At 39.5% G+C, this 17,087-nt stretch overlaps 2 protein-coding genes across 2 annotated transcripts in view; both read right to left on the bottom strand.

Moving 5' to 3' along the window:
* LOC137648233 (uncharacterized) overlaps positions 1-13,776 on the bottom strand; it is a 27,590-nt gene extending 13,814 nt beyond the window's left edge. Inside the window, exons 1-4 of the mRNA XM_068381158.1 lie at positions 13,612-13,776; positions 13,019-13,318; positions 12,356-12,977; positions 8,197-8,324 (exon numbers count right to left, since the gene is read on the bottom strand). Of these exons, the coding sequence (XP_068237259.1) occupies positions 8,197-8,324; positions 12,356-12,977; positions 13,019-13,318; positions 13,612-13,776 (1,215 nt within the window). The remainder of the gene's footprint in view (positions 1-8,196; positions 8,325-12,355; positions 12,978-13,018; positions 13,319-13,611) is intronic.
* Positions 13,777-14,000: 224 nt separating this feature from the next.
* On the bottom strand, positions 14,001-14,912 carry LOC137648232 (serine-aspartate repeat-containing protein I-like). Its single transcript, XM_068381157.1, has 2 exons — positions 14,439-14,912; positions 14,001-14,264 (listed from the first exon to the last, which is right to left on the bottom strand). The coding sequence occupies exons 1-2, from the start codon at positions 14,910-14,912 to the stop codon at positions 14,001-14,003; spliced, it is 738 nt and encodes a 245-aa protein (XP_068237258.1).
* Between the last annotated feature and the right edge of the window lie 2,175 nt (positions 14,913-17,087).

Here is a 17,087-nt window from a genome sequence, read left to right as displayed (position 1 = left end):
GAAAGGGAGCGAACCTTTCTCAGATGTAAAAGAAAATCTGCGATTTGGGCTACAGAGGTACTGGACGAGGACACAGATGCTGACTTGCACCAGTCTCGAAAGACTTCCCACTTCGACTGGTATACTCTAATGGTAGAAGCTCTCCTAGCTCTTGCAATCGCACTGGCTGCCTCCTTCGAAAAGCCTCAAGCTCTTGAGAGTCTTTCGATAGTCTGAAGGAAGTCAGACGAAGAGCGGGGAGGCTTTGATGGACATTCTTTACGTGGGGCTGACGTAACAGATCTACCCTTAGAGGAAGACTTCTTGGAAAGTCTACCAGCCATTGAAGTACCTCGGTGAACCACTCTCTCGCGGGCCAGAGGGTAATAACCAACGTCAACCTTGTCCCTTCGTGAGAGGCGAACTTCTGCAGTACCTTGTTGACTATCTTGAATGGTGGGAATGCATATAAGTCCAGAAGAGACCAATCCAGTAGAAACGCGTCTATGTGGATTGCTTCTGTATCTAGGACTGGAGAGCAATAGATTGGTAACCTTTTGGTCAACGAGGAGGCAAAGAGGTCTATGGTGGGTTGACCCCAAGTAGCCCAAAGACTCTTGCCCACGTCCTTGTGGAGGGTCCATTCCGTGGGTATCACCTGACCCCTCCGACTGAGACAGTCTGCCAAGACGTTCAAGTCCCCCTGGATGAATCTCGTCAACAGGGAGATGCCTCGATTTCTTGACCATAAGAGAAGGTCCCTTGCGATCTCGAGCAGCGTGAAGGAGTGTGTGCCTCCTTGCTTGGAGATGTACGCCAAAGCTGTGGTGTTGTCTGAGTTGACCTCTACCACTTAGTTTCGAAGAAGCTTTCGAATATCATCAAGGCCAAGTGGACTGCTAATAGCTCCTTGCCGTTGATGTGCATGCTCTTCTGACTTGAGGTCCACAGACCCAAGCATTCCCGACCGTCCAGGGTCGCACCCCAACCCAAATCCGACGCGTCTGAGAACAACACGTGGTTTGGGTTCTTGACTGCTAGGGATAGTCCCTCTCTCAGACTGATATTGCTGTCCCACCATTTCAGGCATGCCTTTACTGGTTCGGAGACTGGGAATGATACCGTCTCTAACGTCTTGTCCTAGTTCCAGTGAGAGGCTAGATGGAACCGGAGAGGCAGAAGGTGTAGTCTCCCTAGTGAGACAAACTGCTCCAGGGATGAGAGAGTCCCTACGAGACTGTTCCAACTCCTGACTGAACAAACGTTTTCTTTTCAGCATTAGTTGGACTTCGAGCAGGGCTTGTTCTAATCGGTGGCAGATGGAAAAGCCCGAAAAAAACTGGACTGCGAATCTCCATCCCCAAATATAGAATAATCTGGGATGGGATCAGTTGGGACTTTTAGGTTGACCAAAAGTCCCAACTCCCTGGCCAGACTCAACGTCCAATGTAGATCCTGCAGACAGCGAAGACTGGACGATGCTCTGAGAAGCCAGTCGTCCAAGTACAGGGAGGCTCGGATCCCCGATAGATGGAGGGATTTTGCCACATTCCTCATGAGCCTCGTAAACACGAGAGGAGCAGGACTGAGGCCAAAGCACAGGGCTCGAAACTGGTACCCCACATTCCTGTAAACAAACCTCAGAAACGGTTGGGAATCCGGGTGTATAGGAATGTGGAAGTATGCCTCCTGAAGGTCGAGAGAGACCATCCAGTCGCCTTCCATTAATGCTGTCAAGACAGCCTGGTAGACTTCATCGTGAAGTTTGTCTTGACAATGAACACATTGAGCGCACTTGCCTCTTACGTACTCCTGCAGTGAACATGGCTGCCAGATCATTGGAGCCATCCCTGAGGGACTTGTTCCTGCAGAGAACGTGGCTGTCAGATCATTGGAACCATCCCTGAAAGCCTTGTTTATGCATGACATAATTGTACAGCAAAACTTCAAACGCTCGAAAAAACTCCTAACAGGAGATGGTCTAGCTCTGAAGTCGACCATAAAATCTTGGAGCGTCTCATGGCCAGGCGCCAGGGAGAGTCTATGAGGTTTGAGAAGTCTATCTGGGCAGAGGCAGGAACTCCCAAGCCGAGAACTTCTCCCGTGTCATATCAGACTCTCGCTCTATAAGCCAGCTTAAAAGTAGGGAAAGCAAAGGCTGTCTCCCCCAAACTCCTCCTGGTGATAAACCAGTCGCCTAGCAAATGTAAAGCTCTCTTAGAAGAGCGAGAGAGCACTAGCTTATAAAAACAACGGCTTCGAAGTAGCTAGGCCTAGTGTAAACTCTGACGTTTAGGCGAACGAGGAGCAGCAGTTACAAAAAGATTTATTTAAAGTCCATAGAGGGCTAAGCAGCTTTAGGCTCCTCTCCGTCTGACAGAGTCCTCAAGGGAATATCAGTAGGAGGGGGAACAGCAACTTCCTCATCTGAAGGAACCTTGTCCGACAATAGCCGAGTCTCAAGCAAGGGAGAGACCTGCCGTGGTGGCAATGCTTGACAAGCAGAGTCCACACGCACTGGTGCATTAGTAGCGGACCAGGACGCAACGTCATGTAACTGCTTAACAGTCTGTGAACTGTCAACAACAACAGGTGCGTGAGGACGCTCGGCTTCCACTCGAGACTGTTTTGACTGCCTAGTCTGAGCAGTCAAAACAACTCTAGACTGCGGTAGTTGACGCTCAGCGTCAAAACAAGTCAACTCCGCTGGTTGGCGAACGTCCTGAACGTCAACAGGAGCATTAGGAAGCGGCCTAACGTCCAAATGCGGCTGAAAATCAACACGTGACCGCATCGAGTGAGGCTCTACATATCGTGACTGACGTGACTTAGCTACGCCAACGTCAACAGGACGCACAAAGGTTTGTTTGGGCGGCTGAAGGCCAGGATCTCGATGAGATAAACGGCTAGGATCAACGTGAACCTTATCGGCAGAATAGTCTTCCATAAGAGAGGCAAGCTTATTCTGCATGTCTTGCCGTACAACCCATTTAGGATCAACGGGAATGGTTGCGGTAAGAGACGAGGGTAACGTCTGTGACTGCAAAACCTTGCCTACAAAAAGACTCTCGGAGCCTGTGTTACGCTTTTGTTTATGCGGCGAGCAGTCTTCCGATGACTGCATAGGGTCAGAGCTGTCCTAATAGTTAAAACCAGGACGCTGGACCTGTCCTGAAAGGACTGACTTTCGCTTAAAGGGCCTCGAAACCTTCCACGGTTTCTTATGCGAAAAGCCTTCGGATGACGAGGAGAAAAACGTCTCGCTCGCCTTATGGTAGGGGTGATCTTGGTGAGATACGCCTGATACCATAGAGGGAACGTCTGTTCGCTGATCAAGTCCTCTCGAACCCATAAGTCGTACGACATTACTTCTCCCCTGGGCTTGGGAGCTTGCAAGAGGTCTCGAACTAGGCGAACGACAGGCACGAACAGACGAACCCTCGGTCGCAACACTGATAACACTTTGCGCAATTATCACTTTATCACTACGATTTTCTGTTTTGCACTTATTTCACTGAAATCGAATTTTTTAACAATTCACATTAGGTATGAATAAAACTGATTTCTACCTGAAGAACGCAATTCTACCCTCATCAAAAGGTTATAATTGCGAAATCAGTCGTATAATGTAAGCACATTAATACAAGCAAAAAAAAAAAAAACAGTAAAAAACAGTAAAAATATTTTAAGATAAAAAGATCAGTGGCTGGGAAGGAGACTAAACACTAGTTCATTCAAAACTACGTTTTCAATCTCTCACCGTACAGTGCCTTGGGACGAGAATAAAAACTAAAAACTTTTTATCCTTTCTCCCCGTACAGAGACTAGGGACGAGAGTAAAAGACTGACTTGAGAACAACGTTACTCGCTTGGGACGAGAATAAAGATCGGAACGTTCTCTCTCCTCTCTCTCTCTCTCCGTCTCTATCTCTCTCTCTCTCTCTCTCTCTCTCTCTTGATTTCGCACCGAAGAGAAGAGCCCACTTACCTTTCGTCAATAAACAGGTTATTTGACCAAAGGAAAAAACTGAAAGGTTTTTCAATTAAAAAGTTCCTTTAAAATAGTATTTAAAACATTTAAGCTTTGAAAGAAGAATGAACAAAACGTCAGAATCGATTTACTCTTTCTGCAAAGTGAAACCGTGATACTCTCTCTCTCTATCGTAACGATAGAGCGCAAACTGCGTAGCATAAATAAACTAAACGTTAGTTCATCTTTGAAACAGTACGAAGACTATTCAAGGAAAATCTTTCATAAAATATCTACTAAAAAATATTCATTTAATAAGTTTTAAATCAATTGCTCTGTAAAAGTTTTTACGATTGAAAGGGCTCAACGTTGTTTAACTTCGGTTTCCAAGTTAGGACCGCCTACTCTCAGGAAAGGTCGCATATAAACAAATCATTAAAATTTATCTTGATGTTTATTATAAATGGAAAGCTAATCGAAGAGGCCTAATAAAGGCGGGTGAGATATAAAATATATAGAGGAAAATCTATAATTTATTTTGTAACGTGATAAGATAATTGCTAAAAGCCTAAACACACTTCCGTACTGAGGGAAGGGTCGGCCATTTAAAAGTCAAAGAAAGTCCAAAAAAACAATCCAAAGTCATCAAAAATTAAATCTATCCAAAAACGAGTTCAAGATTTAAGTTGAAGATAAAACACCTGCACTGCGAAAGCTCAAACCAAAAGGAAGTACTTCACCAAATATGTTGAGAAAACTCCAGGTTGTACAGCGAGTATTGATACGTCTTGTCGTTAAGGCCGAAAGAGAAAAAATTGAGTCTGTTTACATGTATATGCGGTATCTGGCCGATAGTTGGCGCTGGTGGGCACACCCGCAACCTTCATAGCGATCGCTCGCGAGTTTTTGTGTGTTTTCTGTCGAGCCGCTGGAGCAGCAGCTATTATATATTCACCGGCTAAGTTAAATATTTAAAATAAAAAATCTCCACACTAAGCAGAAAATGAATAATGAATTTTTAAATTGTCCATGACATAATCAACTTGTAGATGAAATAATGAAGAATTAAAACATATCAATAATCAGATAAGCCATTAGATAAGATCTTTGGGTGAATCCTAAAGCAGTAAGAATTCTACCCTATAGCTGCTGAGTCATCAGCAGCCATTGCCTGGCCCTCCCTGGTCCTATAGCTTGGGTGGAGAGGGGGATAGGGTGCTGGTTTTATGTATAAATTGGATAGTCTCTGAGGATTGTCCTGCTGGCTAGGAGCACTGTCACTGACCATTGGTTCAGCCTTGAATTCAACCTTAAACCTTTAAAAACCCACGTAAATTCTGAACCTTTTCGAAATATATTTTACTTAGGTTTTTCCTTCAAGTAGGAATTAGGTTATGATCATAATGTGAGAACTAAATCATTAAGAAATGGATAGATAAATAGATACATTGTTTAAAAAAAAAAAAGAAAAAAAACGTAATTCCAATCAGAAATCCTCAGTAAAAATATACTGTTCTCAGCCGTATTTCAGTAAAATACCGTAGTTTTACCATTCTTTGTTATTATCTTTTACGGGTTGGTGACCATAATATCACTCGTTTACATCACTATATCCGTTTTCATTTCGGTAAATGTCTGGCAACATTTATTCTAGGATTTTCACATTTTTTTCACGGAAAATTTTAACAGTGTACCAGTACATCGATGGATAGACCAAGAATTATTAACCATAAAGTTGGGTAAGATTGATAGCCGACTAACTATAATCGATATATAAAAACAATTAGACAAACATATGGCACATCTATTTATCTATTAGCTACCGTCTAACTGAAGATTTTTCAAACTATCTTGAGACACTGTTGTCGTCTGAGAATGGCATTTTTGATAAAATTTTCTGTCCCTAAACAATCATAGTGGTGTGTAGTCAATAAAAAATACAGAAAGTTACAACAAAAAGTTAATTTAGAGATTTTAATTGAAAGGATTTTTCACAGATTTTAGCGTGAAAATCATTTTCCTTCTATTTTTCCGAGATTTCTATTTGCAGACATTCAGCAGAATTTCATTGGTATAAATTAGGGATAAAAAATCCATTTACATGGAAATGAATTCGATAGATATCCGAAATGTCCTGTGAATAATGATGTGATCTTTTATACAAATAATTTCCACTTCATTATTAGCTCCGAAAATCAGTTTAAATTACCTTGTTGATCTACTGATGGATAGAAAAACAAACTGGAGAATATAAACAAGCACACATTTATTGCTTTAGCGAGTTTTTTTAAACACTATAGAATAAAAATCTCTGTCTTAAATTGCATGGAAGTCAGTCTCTCTCTCTCTCTCTCTCTCTCTCTCTCTCTCTCTCTCTCTCTCTCTCTCTCTCTCTCTCTCTCTCTCTCTATTCAACTTCATACCCCATAATTTCCACCATGCACTAAATTTAGTTAGATCTCTATTAAGGGAGTCAGCAACCCCAGATCTACATTCAGAAGATGGAATTGATGCAAAGGGAGTAGCATCATCTGCATATACAACAAGCTTGTTTTCTTCTTCTCTCTCTCTCTCTCTCTCTCTCTCTCTCTCTCTCTCTCTCTCTCTCTCTCTCTCTCTCTCTCTCACCCACACAAAAACAACAGCACACGCAAAATTAATTAATTTAGTTCATTGAAATATCCATTTTCTTTTATTTATTTTACTTTGGGCGAGTCTGATAGTTGATTAAAAAGAAAACTTAGTCAGATATACATTCAAGTCTTTATATAATTTTGTGAATACTGTTTCTACAACGTTCGTGAATATATATATATATATATATATATATATGTATATATGTTGTATATATAATATATATGTATATTTATGAAATATATATATACAGTATATATATATATATATATATATATATATATATATATATATATGCTATATATATATATATACATATATATATATATATATATATATATATATATATATATGTATGTATGTATGTATGTATATAGGTTGTATATATAATATATATGTATATTTATGAAATATATATATATATATATATATATATATATATATATATATATAGTATATATATTTATATATATATATATATATATACATATATATACATACATACATATACACATACATACACATATATATATATATATATATATATATATATATACATATATATATATACTGTATATCGCGTATGTTCATCTTCAATAGCCCTGATGGCCTTTTAGGTTAGATGATTCACTGTTTACCTTATTGGGATGCGAAATATGAACTAAAGACATCTTTTCTTGCTGGGTGAGATTAAAACTAACGCTTCCTAACTATAGTCTAATCTACAAAATATCTTAAGAAATCGACAAGGTAAGAGGGTGCATATTTAAAATATATGTAAAATAACATTGGTAAATAATTCTAAATATCATTATTGAAAATTCGTAATGAGTTTTGTTGGAATGGATAAAATAATTAGCAACATTTCTACCGTAAACACACGTACAGATCATGTCAGGTCACGGAAATCGCCAACATTATTGACATCAGTAATAGTTTCTTAATCCTCGTTCGTGACTCTTGGTCAATCAGGAAGATCATTTCATATAGCATTGCAATCAGTTATTTCTATTTATCATTAAGTTTAATCTAGATGATTATTATTTTTACAGGAAGAGTGTTTGATTTGAAGAGTTTTTTGCAATTTAATTTCCGAATGATTTGAAAGATTTATTTGAAAAGTTGAATTTATATTTTATTTAATTTTGTTTAATCGAGCCATTAGTTAATTATGAATATCAAAATCTCATTTTACTTTTAAAAAATTGACTGTTAGTTACATATATTTGTTTTTAGCATAAAATCCAATATTGTTTTTTTTTATTTCAACCTCATGAATATTTTGAAGCATTTAATAGTCTATAAACAAATTGTTTAGAAAAGTAATAGCACTAATTCATAATGAATGATCCTGTTGAAGCATACAAATTTTAATCTTTTAATAGGCATTATTTAAAAATATGGAAAAATAATTTATTCCAGATTACTTCATTGAAAGGATAACAGATGGTGTGCATTGTCAATAGTAACATCACGTGAAAATAAACAATATAATCAAGAGTTTTCTTAGTGTATACTTTCTAAACAGACGTGTATAAATCATTAAGATATTATCTTAGCACTACCGCTCAAAATGGCATGCTTTCTGTAGTAGGTGGTTCAAATTGACATACATTTTCAGTGGTAGGGGGTTCAAATTTATATTCTTTCTCAGTGGTAGAAGGTTCAAATTGATATTCTTTCTCAGTGGTAGATGGTTCAAACTGATATTCTTCCTCAGTGTTAGGTGGTTCAAATTGATCTACTTTGTCAGTGGTGAGATGGTTCAAATTGATATTCTTTCTCCATGGTAGGTGATCAAATTGACATTCCTTCCTAGTGGTAGGTGGTACAAATTTAACATTCTTTCTCAGTGGTAGGTGGTTCAAATTGATCTACTTTGTCAGTGGTGAGATGATTTAAATTGATATTCTTTCTCCATGGTAGGTGATCAAATTGACATTCCTTCCTAGTGGTAGGTGGTACAAATTTAACATTCTTTCTCAGTGGTAGGTGGTTCAAATTGATCTACTTTGTCAGTGGTGAGATGATTTAAATTGATATTCTTTCTCCATGGTAGGTGATCAAATTGACATTCTTTCTTAGAGGTAGGTGGTACAAATTTAACATTCTTTCTCAGTGGTAGGTGGTTCAAATTGATCTACTTTGTCAGTGGTGAGATGGTTTAAATTGATATTCTTTCTCCATGGTAGGTGATCAAATTGACATTCCTTCCTAGTGGTAGGTGGTACAAATTTAACATTCTTTCTCAGTGGTAGGTGGTTCAAATTGATCTACTTTGTCAGTGGTGAGATGGTTCAAATTGATATTCTTTCTCCATGGTAGGTGATCAAATTGACATTCCTTCCTAGTGGTAGGTGGTACAAATTTAACATTCTTTCTCAGTGGTAGGTGGTTCAAATTGATCTACTTTGTCAGTGGTGAGATGGTTCAAATTGATATTCTTTCTCCATGGTAGGTGATCAAATTGACATTCCTTCCTAGTGGTAGGTGGTACAAATTTAACATTCTTTCTCAGTGGTAGGTGGTTCAAATTGATCTACTTTGTCAGTGGTGAGATGGTTCAAATTGATATTCTTTCTCCATGGTAGGTGATCAAATTGACATTACTTCTTAGTGGTAGGTGGTACAAATTTAACATTCTCAGTGGTAGGTGGTTCAAATTGATCTACTTTGTCAGTGGTGAGATGGTTCAAATTGATATTCTTTCTCCATGGTAGGTGATCAAATTGACATTCCTTCTTAGTGGTAGGTGGTACAAATTTAACATTCTTTCTCAGTGGTAGGTGGTTCAAATTGATCTTTGTCAGTGGTGAGATGGTTCAAATTGATATTCTTTCTCCATGGTAGGTGATCAAATTGACATTCCTTCTTAGTGGTAAGTGGTACAAATTTGACATTCTTTCTCAGTGGTAGGTGGTTCAAATTGATCTACTTTGCCAGTGGTGAGATGGTTCAAATTGATATTCTTTCTCCATGGTAGGTGATCAAATTGACATTCCTTCTTAGTGGTAGGTGGTACAAATTTAACATTCTCAGTGGTAGGTGGTTCAAATTGATATTCTTCCTCAATGTTAGGTGGTTCAAATTGATCTACTTTGTCAGTGGTGAGATGGTTCAAATTGATATTCTTTCTCCATGGTAGGTGATCAAATTGACATTCCTTCCTAGTGGTAGGTGGTACAAATTTAACATTCTTTCTCAGTGGTAGGTGGTTCAAATTTAACATTCTTTCTCAGTGGTAGGTGGTTCAAATTGATATTCTTCCTCAATGTTAGGTGGTTCAAATTGATCTACTTTGTCAGTGGTGAGATGGTTCAAATTGATATTCTTTCTCCATGGTAGGTGATCAAATTGACATTCCTTCCTAGTGGTAGGTGGTACAAATTTAACATTCTTTCTCAGTGGTAGGTGGTTCAAATTGATCTACTTTGTCAGTGGTGAGATGGTTCAAATTGATATTCTTTCTCCATGGTAGGTGATCAAATTGACATTCCTTCCTAGTGGTAGGTGGTACAAATTTAACATTCTTTCTCAGTGGTAGGTGGTTCAAATTGATCTACTTTGTCAGTGGTGAGATGGTTCAAATTGATATTCTTTCTCCATGGTAGGTGATCAAATTGACATTCCTTCTTAGTGGTAAGTGGTACAAATTTAACATTCTTTCTCAGTGGTAGGTGGTTCAAATTGATCTACTTTGCCAGTGGTGAGAAGTTTTAAATTGATATTCTTTCTCCATGGTAGGTGATCAAATTGACATTCTTTCTTAGAGGTAGGTGGTAAAATTTAACATTCTTTCTCAGTGGTAGGTGGTTCAAATTGATCTACTTTGTCAGTGGTGAGAAGGTTTAAATTGATATTCTTTCTCCATGGTAGGTGATCAAATTGACATTCCTTCCTAGTGGTAGGTGGTACAAATTTAACATTCTTTCTCAGTGGTAGGTGGTTCAAATTGATCTACTTTGTCAGTGGTGAGATGGTTCAAATTGATATTCTTTCTCCATGGTAGGTGATCAAATTGACATTCCTTCCTAGTGGTAGGTGGTACAAATTTAACATTCTTTCTCAGTGGTAGGTGGTTCAAATTGATCTTTGTCAGTGGTGAGATGGTTCAAATTGATATTCTTTCTCCATGGTAGGTGATCAAATTGACATTCCTTCTTAGTGGTAAGTGGTACAAATTTGACATTCTTTCTCAGTGGTAGGTGGTTCAAATTGATCTACTTTGCCAGTGGTGAGATGGTTCAAATTGATATTCTTTCTCCATGGTAGGTGATCAAATTGACATTCCTTCTTAGTGGTAGGTGGTACAAATTTAACATTCTCAGTGGTAGGTGGTTCAAATTGATATTCTTCCTCAATGTTAGGTGGTTCAAATTGATCTACTTTGTCAGTGGTGAGATGATTTAAATTGATATTCTTTCTCCATGGTAGGTGATCAAATTGACATTCCTTCTTAGTGGTAAGTGGTACAAATTTAACATTCTTTCTCAGTGGTAGGTGGTTCAAATTTAACATTCTTTCTCAGTGGTAGGTGGTTCAAATTGATATTCTTCCTCAATGTTAGGTGGTTCAAATTGATCTACTTTGTCAGTGGTGAGATGGTTCAAATTGATATTCTTTCTCCATGGTAGGTGATCAAATTGACATTCCTTCCTAGTGGTAGGTGGTACAAATTTAACATTCTTTCTCAGTGGTAGGTGGTTCAAATTGATCTACTTTGTCAGTGGTGAGATGGTTCAAATTGATATTCTTTCTCCATGGTAGGTGATCAAATTGACATTCCTTCCTAGTGGTAGGTGGTACAAATTTAACATTCTTTCTCAGTGGTAGGTGGTTCAAATTGATCTACTTTGTCAGTGGTGAGATGGTTCAAATTGATATTCTTTCTCCATGGTAGGTGATCAAATTGACATTCCTTCTTAGTGGTAAGTGGTACAAATTTAACATTCTTTCTCAGTGGTAGGTGGTTCAAATTGATCTACTTTGCCAGTGGTGAGAAGTTTTAAATTGATATTCTTTCTCCATGGTAGGTGATCAAATTGACATTCTTTCTTAGAGGTAGGTGGTAAAATTTAACATTCTTTCTCAGTGGTAGGTGGTTCAAATTGATCTACTTTGTCAGTGGTGAGAAGGTTTAAATTGATATTCTTTCTCCATGGTAGGTGATCAAATTGACATTCCTTCCTAGTGGTAGGTGGTACAAATTTAACATTCTTTCTCAGTGGTAGGTGGTTCAAATTGATCTACTTTGTCAGTGGTGAGATGGTTCAAATTATATTCTTTCTCCATGGTAGGTGATCAAATTGACATTCCTTCTTAGTGGTAGGTGGTACAAATTTAACATTCTTTCTCAGTGGTAGGTGGTTCAAATTGATCTACTTTGTCAGTGGTGAGATGGTTCAAATTGATATTCTTTCTCCATGGTAGGTGATCAAATTGACAATTCTTCTTAGTGGTAGGTGGTACAAATTTAACATTCTTTCTCAGTGGTAGGTGGTTCAAATTTATATTCTTTCTCAGTAGTAGGAGGTTCAAACTGACATGCTTTCTCAGTAGTAGGTGGTTCAAATTGACATGCTTTCCCAGTAGTAGGTCGTTTAAAATGGCACTCTTCCTTATTGGTATGTGGTTCAAAATGGTATGCTTCCTCAGTAACAGGTGGTTCAAATTAACATAATTTCTCAGTAGTAGGTGGTTCATAATGACATGCTTTTTCAATGGTATGTGATTAATGACATGCTTTTTCAATGGTATGAGATTCAAACTGACATGCTTCTTCAGTGTTAGGTGGTTCAAATTGATATGCTTCCTCAGTGGTAGGTGGTTCAATCTGAAATGCTTCATCAGTGGTAGGTGGTTCAAACTGGTATACTTCCTCAGTGGTACGTGGTTCAAAGTGGTATGCTTCCTCAGTGGTAGGTGGTTCAAACTTGTATACTTCCTCAGTGGTAGGTGGTTCAAACTGGTATGCTTCCTCAGTGGTAGGTGGTTCAAACTGGTATGCTTCCTCTGTGGTACGTGGTTCAAACTGGTAGGCTTCCTCAGTAGTAGATGGTTCAAACTGGTAGGCTTCCTCAGTAGTAGGTGGCTCAAACTGGTATACTTCCTCAGTGGTACGTGGTTCAAACTGGTATGCTTCCTCAGTGGTAGGTGGTTCAAACTGGTATGCTTCCTCAGTGGTAGGTGGTTCAAACTGGTATGCTTCCTCAGTGGTAGGTGGTTCAAACTGGTATACTTCCTCAGTGGTAGGTGGTTCAAACTGGTATGCTTCCTCAGTGGTAGGTGGTTCAAACTGGTATGCTTCCTCAGTGGTAGGTGGTTCAAACTGGTATACTTCGTCAGTGGTAGGTGGTTCAAACTGGTATGCTTCCTCAGTGGTAGGTGGTTCAAACTGTTATGCTTCCTCAGTGGTAGTGGTTCAAACTTTCATGCTTCCTCAGTGGTAGGTGGTTCAAACTGGTATACTTCCTCAGTGGTAGGTGGTTCAAACCGGTATACTTCCTCAGTGGTAGGTGGTTCAAACTGGTATACTTCCTCAGTGGTAGGTGGTTCAAACTGGTATACTTCCTCAGTGGTAGGTGGTTCAAACTGGTATGCTTCCTCAGTGGTAGGTGGTTCAAACTGGTATACTTCCTCAGTGGTAGGTGGTTCAAACTGGTATACTTCCTCAGTGGTAGGTGGTTCAAACTGGTATACTTCCTCAGTGATAGGTGGTTCAAACTGGTATGCTTCCTTATTGGTAGGTGGTTCAAACTGTTATGCTTCCTCAGTGGTAGCGGTTCAAACTTTCATGCTTCCTCAGTGGTAGGTGGTTCAAACTGGTATACTTCCTCAGTGGTAGGTGGTTCAAACTGGTATACTTCCTCAGTGGTAGGTGGTTCAAACTGGAATGCTTCCTCAGTGATAGGTGGTTCAAACTGGTATGCTTCCTCAGTGGTAGGTGGTTCAAACTGTTATGCTTCCTTAGTGGTAGTGGGTTCAAACTTTCATGCTTCCTCAGTGGTAGGTGGTTCAAACTTTCATGCTTCCTCAGTGATAGGTGGTTCAAACTGGTATGCTTCCTCAGTGGTAGGTGGTTCAAACTGGTATGCTTCCTCAGTGGTAGGTGGTTCAAACTGGTATGCTTCCTCAGTGGTAGGTGGTTCAAAACTTGCATGCTTCCTCAGTGGTAGGTGGTTCAAAACTTTCATGCTTCCTCAGTGGTAGGTGGTTCAAACTTTCATGATTCCTTAGTGGTAGGTGGTTCAAACTGTTATGCTTCCTCAGTGGTAGGTGGTTCAAACTGGTATGTTTCCTCGGTGGTAGGTGATTGAAACTGGTATGCTTCCTCGGTGGTAGGTGATTGAAACTGGTATGCTTCCTCAGTGGTAGGTGGTTGAAAATGGTATGCTTTCTCATTGGTAGGTGGTACAAACTAGTATGCTTCCTCAGTGGTAAGCAATTCAAACTGGTATGCTTCCTCATTGGTAAGCGGTTCAAACTGGTATGCTTCCTCAGTGGTAAGCGGTTCAAACTGGTATGCTTCCTCAGTGGTAAGGGCTTCAAACTGGTATGCTTCCTCAGTGGTAGGTGGTTCAAACTGGTATGCTTCCTCAGTGGTAGGTGGTTCAAACTGGTATGCTTCCTCAGTGGTAGGTGGTTCAAACTTGTATGCTTCCTCAGTGGTAGGTGGTTCAAACTGTTATGCTTCCTCAGTGGTAGGTGGTTCAAACTGTTATGCTTCCTCAGTGGTAGGTGGTTCAAACTGGTATGTTTCCTCGGTGGTAGGTGATTGAAACTGGTATGCTTCCTCAGTGGTAGGTGGTTGAAAATGGTATGCTTTCTCATTGGTAGGTGGTACAAACTAGTATGCTTCCTCAGTGGTAAGCAATTCAAACTGGTATGCTTCCTCATTGGTAAGCGGTTCAAACTGGTATGCTTCCTCAGTGGTAAGCGGTACAAATTGGTATGCATCCTCAGTGGTAAGCGGTTCAAACTGGTATGCTTCCTCAGTGGTAAGCGGTTCAAACTGGTATGCTTCCTCAGTGGTAAGCGGTTCAAACTGGTATGCTTCCCCAGTGGTAAGCGGTTCAAACTGGTATGCTTCCTCAGTGGTAAGCGGTTCAAACTGGTATGCTTCCTCAGTGGTAAGCGGTTCAAACTGGTATGCTTCCTCTGTGGTAAGCGGTTCAAACTGGTATGCTTCCTCAGTGGTAAGCGGTTCAAACTGGTATGCTTCCTCAGTGGTAAGCGGTTCAAACTGGTATGCTTCCTCAGTGGTAAGCGGTTCAAACTGGTATGTTTCCTCAGTGGTAAATGGTTCAAACTGGTATGCTTCCTCAGTCATAAGCGGTTCAAATTGGTATCCTTCCTCAGTGGTAGGTGCTTCAAATTGGCATACTTCTTACTCATTAGTAGGTGGTTCAAATTGGCATGCTTCTTCTTCAGTGGTAGGTGGTTTAAACTGCCACGATTCTTCCTTAGTGATAGGTGGTTAAAATTGGCAGGGTTCTTCTTCAATGTCAAGTGGTTCAAATTTGTATACTTCTCCCTCAATGATAGGTGGTTCACATTGGCATGTATCTAACCCAGTAATAGGTGGTTCAAATTGAAATGCTTCTTCCTCATTGGTAGGTGGTTCAAATTTGGATGCTTCTTCCTCATTGGTAGGTGGTTCAAATTTGCATACTTCCTCCTCATTGGTAGGTGGTTCAAATTTGCATGCTTCTTCCTCAGTGGTAGGTGGGGGGGGGGTGAATTGGTATGCTTCCTCGGTTGTAGGTGGCTCAAATTGGCATGTTTTTTCCTCAGTGGTAGGTGGTTCAAATGGGAATGTTTTTTCCTCAATGCTAGGTGGTTTAAATTGGCATGCTTCTTCCTCAGTGGTAGGTGGGGGGGGGGATGACCTGGCATGCTTCCCCAGTTATGGGTGCCTCAAATTGACATGTTTCTTCCTCAGTGGTAGGTGGTTCAAATGGGAATGTTTTTTTCCTTAATGAATAGGTGGTTCAAATTGGCATGGTTCTTTCTCAGTGGTAGGGGGGGGGGGGGAAATGAACTGGCATGCTTCCTCAGTTATAGGTGGCTCAAATTGGCATGTTTCTTCCTCAGTGGTAGGTGGTTCAAATTGACATGCTTCTTCCTCAGTGGTAGGTGGGGGGGGGGGGGATGAACTGGCATGCTTCCTCAGTTGTAGATGGCTCAAATTGGCATATTTCTTCCTTAGTGGTAGGTGGTTTAAATGGGAATGCTTTTTCCTCAATGATAAGTGGTTCAAATTGGCATGTTTTTTCGTCAAAGGTAGGAAGGTAGGTGGGGGGGGGGGGGTGAACTGGCGTGCTTCCTCAGTTGTAGGTGGCTTAAATTGGCATGTTTTTTTCCTCAGTGGTAGGTAGTTCAAATGGGAATGCTTTTTCCTCAATGATAGGTGGTTCAAATTGGCATGGTTCTTCTTCAATGGTAGGTGGTTCAAATTGGCATGGTTATTCTTCAATGGTAGGTGGTTCAAATTGGCATGGTTCTTCTTCAATGGTAGGTGGTTCAAATTGGCATGGTTATTCTTTAATGGTAGGTGGTTCAAATTGGCATGCATCTTCCTCAATGGTAGGTGGTTCAAATTGGCATGGTTCTTCTTCAATGGTAGGTGGTACAAATTGACATGCATCTTAGTTAATGGTAGGTGGTTAAAATTAGCATGCATCTTCCTCAATGCTAGGTGGTTAAAATTAGCATGTATCTTCCTCAATGGTAGGAGGTTCAAATTGGCATGCTACCTCCTCAGTGGTAGGTAGTTCAAATTGGCATGCCGTTTCCTTAGTGGTATGGGGTTCAAACTGGCATGCTTCTTCCTCAGTGGTAAGTGGTTCAAAATGGCATGTTTCTTCCTCAGTGGTAGGGAATTCCTTAACTGCTTGTATGTTCCCTAACGCTTGTAAATCCCTCTTCTTGAAAGGTGTGCACTTTTGTATAGTCCTAGTTAATTTTGGGTCTGGGGTAGATAAAGGCATAAAAAAGAGAAGGCATAGGATACATAATGCAAGGAATTACCTATCCAGAGAGCAACTTAATAATTAAACGTAGGTATATCTATGTTCTCAGAAAAAGGATGCAATTTTATTCATTTTTCTTCAGAGGTCTTATATACCCCGCCCACTTAATTCAAAACATGTGCAAAAGCAAATTAATAAGCCAAGTAAGTGTAAGATATGTGGAAAACGAACATGTATGGAAAAATAACTACTCTGAAAGAGAATATATAAAAAACAGCTGTTCAAAAAGAAAATGAATATAAAATTAACTTTTTAAAAAGAGAATGAATATAAAAATAACTTCTAAAAGACAATGAATGTAAAATCAACTTTTCTAAAAGAGAATGCATATAAAAATAACTCTTATAAATGAGAACGAATATATAAAAATAACCTGAATGAGAAAATCCTTTATAACCGAAACTTTGGCTGAATGTGTTCGTTACGTCACAAACGTCACAAACAAAACGAAAACAACAAATTAATGTTGGAGG

This window comes from Palaemon carinicauda, chromosome 10 (assembly GCF_036898095.1).
Source record: "Palaemon carinicauda isolate YSFRI2023 chromosome 10, ASM3689809v2, whole genome shotgun sequence".
NCBI lineage: Eukaryota > Metazoa > Arthropoda > Malacostraca > Decapoda > Palaemonidae > Palaemon > Palaemon carinicauda.
The sequence above is the reverse complement of the archived record's forward strand: the minus strand, read 5'-3'. Positions and strand labels throughout refer to the sequence as shown.